We start from the raw sequence: 8,989 nt of genomic DNA, 5'->3' as shown, positions 1-8,989 counted from the left end.
ATATATTAAAGATAAGATATTCTAGAATGTTCTAGTATATTCCAGATGTTCTAAATTTAGCACATTGTTCATTATTCACTAGGTAAGTATATATTGTTCTCTATTTACTATTAGTAGTTTCTAGTATAGTTATCTTATTTCTGGAATATTCTCCAATGTCCCTTATATTTCTAGATAGTACACAAGGTTCTAGTGTTCCGTACGATGTCATTCATTGTACGAAGTTGGGCTTTTTTGCCGTAGCACTGAGAGTGACCATCCTCGTACAAAACTGACCATCTTCGTACAGCGGCGAATATCGTCAAAAAATGAAACTTCTATATTAAAATAATAACTTTTTTGAAATATCTTCTTTTCTTTTAAGTCATTTTTAAAAAAAACACATTCGTATATATATATATATATATTATACTTTGTTTTATATTAACAGAGAATAAACAATGATGTTTTTGAAAAATGGTACTAGTGCTCGCAAGTATAAATTTGATCTCTTTGATTCAAATAAGGGTATATCAGGTATGATATTGTTATTGATTTTTTTTGAATTTTGAACCTTTGAATTCTAATGCCATGTTGAATTTTCGTGCGAAAAACCTGCAAATCACCCTTGTCGCCAGTGCCTTTGCGCGGCTCGTACGAAACTGTTTTTGTAAACATAGTTTTGTTAATAATTGAGTGAGAACGGAGAAGAACGCAAGAAATTTCAATATATTATTTTTTCTAACCTTTTAAGTTATTTCGATAAAGGAAAAGGTAGGTAAATTTCAACCTTTTCGAGTGCTTTTTCGAACGCACATTTTTAAATTTACATTGAAACTTTTAACGCGTGTTTTTATGTTCAGCACAATGGAGACTGAAAAGAGGTACATGGAAGAAAAAATTCAGGAATGGTTGGAAGTTGAAAGGACTAAACAGAATTCCGTAATAATGCCCGAACAGACTTATAAAACAATGGTGGATTTTCTATGTGGAAGAATAGACAACGTTCCACGTGCTATAAAAAGAAAATTGCGAAGAAAAAAATTCCGAGTGATGAGTTATCCTGCACTTGGTATATCGGATGTTTTGTGCGCTCCATTTCCCGATGTAAGAACATTTTTATATATTATCTAATTTTGGAAAAACTAAAGTCACAATTATTTTTTTATAAACATTTCTACGTTTAAGAAATTTTAGTGGGTCAATTAAATACGAGAACGAAATGATCACATTCCATAATACTTGCGCTTTAGATACATGGATGGCAGTGTTAAAAGCAGTTATAGTAATGAGACCAAGTATAACAGATGAAAAAACCGACAAAAACATACAGTTTTATACGTTTGTGAAAAACGGTGCTTATGAAGCTGCTAAACTTCATACTGCTATTTATCGAAAAATAACACCAACCAACCAATGCTTGTCATTTTTTGGAGCAGAATACGAATGTATGATAAAAAACTTCGTTGCGCCATTCATGGAACATATTGTGGAGTCAGCTTGCAACAGTCCGCATTGTAGCATGAAACAATCGAGAGCCTGCTTCAACACATTTCCTTCGGCAACAGTGAAAAGTTCATTTGTCCATGATGTCCAAAAGTGGTTTCTTGAAGCAACAATATCAATTTGTGGAAAGAAGTAAATGAGAACATATCTGACGAATTTTCTTTCGTCGACGAAAACATAACAACAGGGTATAGCACGCCAATATGTTCGTATTCGATGTTAAAAGTTATTAATTTTTTAACTATGTTATTGTTTCCATAGGATAAAGAACAGATATTGTAATAGAAACAGAATATACAAGGCCCGATTTTTTAAAAAACTTCCTTAACTATTAGTTGTTGATGTTGCAGGCGATATTGACCCAATAGACATGGCTACTGTTCCCGAACAATTACAACAATTGAGATGCTACACAAAATTGTATAATTAACATGTACTATGAGTTTTCTTTTTTAACTTCCATTCCAGATTTCCAGCAGCGTCAACAACAAAGAGAAGCAGGTATTTAAAAATTAATTATAAGCCTGATCGCAAACAATTTCGTAAAAATAGTTAGATAGTCATACAACGATTACTTTCCTTTGATAGAGAAAAAAGTAGAAGACGATGAAAAAGGGGAGAGGCAATGGAGAGTTTTTGCCGTTATTATACAAAAACGGTACCCTGAACTACCTGGTACAACAATCGAAGCTGCCTGAAGTAAATCAACTAATCCTGATTAAACGTTCTGGTAGCAAGTATCAAGCATTTTATAACGAAATACTGGCGAAAAAACATCCTCAATTTTATCAAAAACTGATGCATGATTCGAACATTGCAGAGCCAACTGGAGTCATCACCAATTACATTCGGATGAAGTAACCCATGCGAATTCGATATAGGGAGATTATCGTTAAACCGCATTCAGTTTTTGTTGGTGGAAATTATTGATAGAGTAAACAAAAAAAAAGCGATGTAAAGACTGTAAATGATAATATATAGTAGTTTTCATCTGTGTCTTGGTATTTTAAGTTGTACGAAGTTGGTATGGATAAAAAAAAATTCAAGTTAAGTAAAAGAAGTGAAGTAGGCCCAACCTGGTACACAGTTATTTAAGTTGTACAAAGTTGATATGGATAAAAAAAATTCAACTTAAGTAGAAGAAGTGAAGTAGGCCCAACCTCGTACACAGTTATTTAAGTTGTACGAAGTTGGTATGGTTCCAAAAAATTCAACTTAAGTAGAAGAAGTGAAGTAGGCCCAACCTCGTACAGTTATTTAAGTTGTACGAAGTTGGTATGGATCAAAAAAATTCAAGTTAAGTAGAAGAAGTGAAGTAGGCCCAACCTCGTACACAGTTATTTAAGTTGTACGAAGTTGGTATGGATCAAAAAAATTCAAGTTAAGTAGAAGAAGTGACGTTTGCCCAATCTCGCACACAGCTATTTAAGTTGTACGAAGTTGGTACAATCATTAAATAATGGTCAAAAATCAACGTTCAGAGAATATTTAAGATATTATCATGTTTACTGAATGTAATTTACAATGTTTAGATATTCATTTCTAAACCAAATTATTCGTTGCCTAATTTTTGTACAGCAATTGCAATGCCCATTTTCGTACAAAATTGCCTATCTTCGTACAAGCGCTAAAAATGACCAACCTCGTACAACGGGTCAATTTCGTGCGGAACACTAGAATGTTCTTACGGCAAGAGTGCCTATTTTCAACAAATTACCTATTCAAATTTTGTTATTTAATGTATGAAAAAAACGATGGGAAGGACGGTTTTATGTAATTAATATGTTAAGTTAGTGTTTAGTTCCTTTTTATAGTTTAAATAAGTCTGTTGAATGATTAAAAAAAAATCGCTACCGGATTCACGCGCGTCTCCCGCTGTAGCTACCAATTTCAGCTCTATTTTTTTTTAATTTACTCCGAGTCATGGTCGGAATACATCTTTACGATAATTCAGGAAAACTAACACTCCATCGCAGCTTATTTAGTGATAGGATGACTAAAAAAGACCTTTCTTTAGCAAGCTTCCGCATCTTTCTGCCTGTTACGCAGTCGTTGACGTGTATCTTAGATGTAAAAAATTGCTATAAAAATTTCTTCTTTGCCTGCGAACATAGGGGACTTGTTCCTCCTCAACCCTTTCTTTTCTTAGAGTGGTATTTTTAAGAAAAATATCAATAGAATCACAATCTCTTAATCTCTTTGATTCAAGTTACTCAAAAAACAAATCGCACGCGTCCAAGCTACCATGTTATAATTACATGCTCATGTGCGGACCGCGAGGGTAGCAGCACGTCCAGAACATACCGTGTCTGTTATTGACGCACTGTTATTGTAAAAATACACTGACATTTGCCGGGGGTTAAAGAAAGAATAATTTCACCTTAAAAATTTAAAATAGGTGTTTTTTGTTTATAGAAAGAACAAAAAAGAAAAAATCGTAATGTTCTTTTTAATATTACTTTTTTATAAAATTGTATAAATTGTTATTTTGTACATTTTTATAATTCATTAATGTAATTGTCCCCCTAAAACTAACTACGTATTAGTGCTATTTTTACAAACCAATTAAAATCAGGTATCGGTTCTTTCTCGTCGCCACAAGAACGCAGCATGAACTTAATGTTGACGTCTTTGAAAAGGTTTTGTCGTTTATAGAGGGTTTCAGAAAGACTGACAGTTGTCTGGGGAAGAATTGGTGCGATGCATCCACTATTACAGAATTACAACATGAAAGACTCAACCAATACTTACAAACAGTCTAAAGAAATTGCCAGTTATGTAGTGAAGAAGCAACTAGGGCAAAAACAAAAATGGAATAACATAGGGGAGAAAATGTATGAACTATGTACGAAGATGCGATTAAAACACGAACCATTTTTCAATGGTGTTAGTACTCGTCTTGGCATTACGAGAAATACAATTTTAGAAACGTGTAAATCCGTTCAGACTGAAATACTAAACGAAGGATGTAGTTTTGGAAGAATAGTGTCATTGTATACATTTTGTATGGTTTTATGTGAACATTGTGATAAAAATGACTATTTAAGTGATAAAATTGACGAGGTTATTAATATCACTGTAGAAGTTTTACTAGAGAATCAATCCTGGTTTCAAAAGAATGGGAATTGGGTAAGCTTATTAACTGCATTTGTGGTGTTTCACTCCAATGTCACCAACAGGCAGTCCTGGATAAAGTACAGATATGGAAACTGTTTCCCTATAGCCAAAATAAAATCTTTAAAAGAAGAGAAACACTTTTGGTTTTTGCAAAATAGATATTGTTTCCGACTTTGGAAACTGTTTTTTTATTTGGCTGGGGATGGGGATAAAATTCTTTAATACAGGGTACATTTAATTAAAACTCCAGTAGTAAGAGAACCTCTGAAGTACACCCCTGTTTCATATAATATTTTTAAGTTTATTGCTAGGGCTTCCTATTATTGGTTTTCGTATTCAGAAACTATTTCATATTTTTACACATGCTCTCCATATTGACCGTACCCCCCTCCCCTTCTCTGGACAGCTATAGCCCTGCTCCATCCTGCTTTTTTTGTAACATTGCTAATACTTTCAGTTGCTTTTGTAAAAGTCTAAATTAACCTATTGTGCTATCGATGTGAAAATATGTAAGGAATTTTTTATACCCATCCTTTGATTTATTATATGTCATTATACATCTGCTTATTTATTTAATTTAGCTGACAATAACAATTATTAATTTTATTTTAAGGATGGATTTTTAGCATTTTTTACAAGCCCGAAAGATAAATTATGGAAGGGACTAGCTATAACTACTGTAGGACTAGGTGCAGTAGCTGGAATATTCTACGTCAACTCTTGATAAATGCTAAACATTGCTTCTGTTATGCATGTCTTGCATGCCCTGGTTACGCATGTCTTCACGAGCTGGATATCAAGGTTCAAGATTTCAAAAGTCCAACTTTCCATAACGTTGTGGGTGTGGTCCTTTCAAAGAAAAAAAATGTTATGTTTTGTCATGTTTTTGTTTTGATATAGTAATACAATGCCATGTTTTTATACGTCATCAATGTCAACAAAAATTTATGTCAACACTTTTTTCCTGCTTGTTATATGCTGATTTGATGTGATAAAACAAAGCATTTTTTTACTCTGTCCACATGTCCACATTCTTATAAAACTGACAAACCCTTGTTATTCCCATTGGTAAAAATATATATGTATATATTTTGTACTTATATATTTTAAAAAAATGAAACAATTTATTAAAATTAACATAAAGTAACAAATTTATTGACGATGGCCAGTGCTGGAAGCTGATCAAGATGTCTTATTTTATTTTCTTTATTTTGATTTGCTGAGATTTTCCCTTTTAATTTTTAATCATAAACAAAATATTTACCTTCTGTTTAACATAATAGCAACAATATAAGCACTGCGCTGATTTTTTTTATGTTTTTATTCACGTAGGAGCTGGCTCCTCAGTCCGCTTTTGTTATAAAGTTATTTTCTGCGATTTCTTCCTAAAATATTATCCAAAAATTTTCTGTTTTAATTTTTTTTTGTTATTCTGGGGAGTATATTCTATCATTTTGTTGATTTTTACAATTTTGTGTTTGTGCTTAAAAAGTAGAAAACGGTTTGTTTACAACATCTTTTGTTTTTGTAAGCACCATGTGCTAAAATTTATTGAGGAGGGGAGAGAGAGTATAATTGCAATGTTAAAGGCCCCTCAACAAAGGAAAGAAGATGTTCAGTTATGTTACCACAGCATGTCAATGGTAGGACAGACTATCATTTGGCTTTAATACCCTGTCGCACTCTTAGGCAGATTTTAATCGCAAGATGTTAATTTTATGATATCAAAAATCTCTTGAATTTTTTTAACAAATCTTTTGTTAAAACAGGTTTTACGAGTTTACTGATGTTATAACAGGAATCACCGGCTTGTTTTTCAATTAAGTTTAGTTTTGACGTCATAAAACATAATTATAGTATTGTTTTTTGATTAAGTGTTACCCAGAGGATGATTTAATAATACTAAAGATCACAAATTCTTTTTTAATTACAAATCGTTTACATGTTTTGTCTATCTTGATATTTTGATGTAAAAAGTCACGTTTAGTATGCTATTTTGTATGTGATTGTAACATATCTGTCAGTGTAAATCGAGTAAAAAACAACCGAATTTGTTGTATATTTATAACCATGTAACTCTTCGTAATTTTTTTATTATTAAATAGAAAAGGCCCTCCTAACTTTTGACACAATTTTGTTTGTCTGTTTATGTTGGGTTTTTTTTCTTCAACTTTTACACCAGGTGACAATGATATACATCGTTTGACGGAATAAACTTTGATCAGGTCTGAAACTTAGTCTAACGATTTCTAAATACTTTTCGCATTTATTTTTTTGTTTGTTTTACAAATCTTTTGTATAGTGTATTTTTTCTCCTATAATTGTGTTTAAAATTAGATTATAAATATATCAACATAAAAATGAAAAACATTTTTTCAATTCCCGTAAGTTGATTTACAACTACTCGAATTCCATGTTATGAACAAAAAATGACAAATATTGGGCGAATGTACTTTCTGAATGCCTGATGTTTGCTTGGTATCGAAATTGCCAAAAAAATAGTACAGCAAATTGCGTTTTCGGGGAGCAAACAACACATAAATACTTCTGCCATTAAATCGGAAAAGTATATCCGGCCAAACTTTAAATTTTTTTAAAGAAATTAATTGCAACTTAGAAATCGTTTTTGTTTGGGTACATAAAAAGTCTAATTGTGTGAAGCGCGACAATTTTAAATGTGACTTTCAGGGTCAGTGTGACCAGTCATGCGATTATTTTGTTATTTAATGTTGGACATCCGCAAATGATGTCTAACGTACGCACAGTTTCTACTTCTTATTTTTTTTATTTCAGGTCAAGTATATTCTTCAATATTTATGTTCATCTTTACTTTTATTTATAAGAATTAGTACTTTGGATTCTCCACCTCTGTTTTTGGATCTAATTTAGTAGGGCAATTTAATTTCTCCGTTCTAAGGACTGTCTTTTTTTATAGAAACTACAGAATGCCTTGTAAGAGTCTAAATAAAACAGCGGATCTATAAAACGTTCCCTTATGTCTGCCTTATGAAGATGTCCACGTTGTGGAGGTATGACCGTAGTTATTCTTCTGTCTTATTTGTGGACTTGTAAAGAAAGTTCTGGAAGTTATACAAAACTTTTTTTCGACTTACTAACAGGTGCCAGTACTAAAACATAAGAAATATAAAAGAGATATTTGACGTTACTTTGATAAACGTGATCACTACTCGAAAAGAAGTTTTCTGGGAACGGGCACGAAGAAATAGAAGCCTCGCTATGACAAATGAGTCTGAAAAATAAGTCCAACAAAAAACGAAACAAAACGCTGAAGTTTGCAAAAAAGAGTTGTTGAAAGATAATGACATTTTGATTTGCATAAAAAAATTTGGAAACGAGGATGACAAGACAGTCGCGTCAAAAAAATCTGTTCTATTGTTGTCCCGAAATTATTAATTTAAAATGCGTTTGCGTACTCTCAAACCAAAATTAACCAATTTGCATCATACGTTCCTCATTCTTTATTCCCGCAAACGATACCACATAACCATTTTAGTTGATTTGTTTTTCCCCGCACAATCCCGTTCCCAGGACACATTCCCAGCTTTCTAATAGCAAATATCAGACAACAGAAAAAAGCACCGGGAAATGGATTGTTTGCTACAGGCACTAAAGCTAATTGTTTTCACCTTGGAGAACACAAAGCTCGATATTTTATTTATATTTCTGCGACTGTAAATTTTACTGTAAACAAATAAAAATAGCGCGTTGAGTAAGAACGGGCTGTTATGGTAATCCTTCCTTTGAATACCATAAATAAGTAAACCTGTTTTTTAAAAATACGAAAAAGAAGAGAAAAACATAGAGAGAATATATTATATGTAGATACCAATAATGCACATTGTATATGTTGACCTCAAATATTCCTTATCAATTTTCAAGAAAGATTCAACTAGTTTGCGCCCTGGGAACAAGGTTGGAATAAAAACATTCGATAACCCCAGCGAATTCAAAATACGCCTCGGACATAATCTTGAGTTATTTGTTTAAACAATGTTTAAAATCCTAAATAAATCTAATAACGCAAGTATCAAGGGTGCGTTTCATCAAGCATTTAAAAAGCCTGAGCACGAGTTTATTTTTAAAATAGACATGCTCGAACCGGTATGTACTCAGCGGTTTAATGACGACAAGAAGTGACGAGAGTTTTAATAACATGAGATTTTGTTGTTGATATTTGTATTGGCTATGGTAATTATTGATTCAGAAATTTATTTTAATAAGCTGTTTAGATTGCCAATGTCGCCATTAAAATAGTTCCCAGTACCCTCTAAGCTTATTATATATAATGGTAGGTTGAAGACTGGTAACTAAAAAATATTAAATCAAATTTCATGGATATTTCTCAACAAAATTTGAGATTTTAAGT

General features: G+C 32.3%; 2 protein-coding genes across 6 annotated transcripts; both read left to right on the top strand.

Annotated features, from left to right (window-relative positions):
- Positions 1-428: 428 nt before the first annotated feature.
- On the top strand, positions 429-1,986 carry LOC130634787 (uncharacterized). Of its 5 annotated transcripts, none has more exons than XM_057444648.1 (3): positions 429-516; positions 843-1,086; positions 1,233-1,986. In XM_057444648.1, exons 2-3 carry the CDS (start codon positions 966-968, stop codon positions 1,619-1,621), a joined length of 510 nt encoding a protein of 169 aa, XP_057300631.1. In that variant the 5' UTR covers positions 429-516; positions 843-965; the 3' UTR covers positions 1,622-1,986. The 5 variants fall into 5 exon arrangements, 2 of the variants coding, with proteins under 2 accessions (XP_057300631.1, XP_057300630.1); XR_008982144.1 differs by lacking the exon at positions 429-516 and having other exon boundaries at positions 532-1,086; positions 1,233-1,673; positions 1,954-1,986; XR_008982145.1 differs by lacking the exon at positions 429-516 and having other exon boundaries at positions 532-1,086; positions 1,233-1,673; positions 1,747-1,986.
- A 2,085-nt stretch (positions 1,987-4,071) lies between these two features.
- Positions 4,072-6,734, top strand: LOC130634771 (apoptosis regulator R11-like). The gene is made up of 2 exons (XM_057444646.1): positions 4,072-4,614; positions 5,216-6,734. Exons 1-2 carry the CDS (start codon positions 4,186-4,188, stop codon positions 5,324-5,326), a joined length of 540 nt encoding a protein of 179 aa, XP_057300629.1. The 5' UTR covers positions 4,072-4,185; the 3' UTR covers positions 5,327-6,734.
- The last annotated feature ends 2,255 nt before the right edge of the window (positions 6,735-8,989 follow it).

The sequence above is a fragment of the Hydractinia symbiolongicarpus genome, chromosome 1, assembly GCF_029227915.1.
Source record: "Hydractinia symbiolongicarpus strain clone_291-10 chromosome 1, HSymV2.1, whole genome shotgun sequence".
NCBI lineage: Eukaryota > Metazoa > Cnidaria > Hydrozoa > Anthoathecata > Hydractiniidae > Hydractinia > Hydractinia symbiolongicarpus.
The sequence above is the reverse complement of the archived record's forward strand: the minus strand, read 5'-3'. Positions and strand labels throughout refer to the sequence as shown.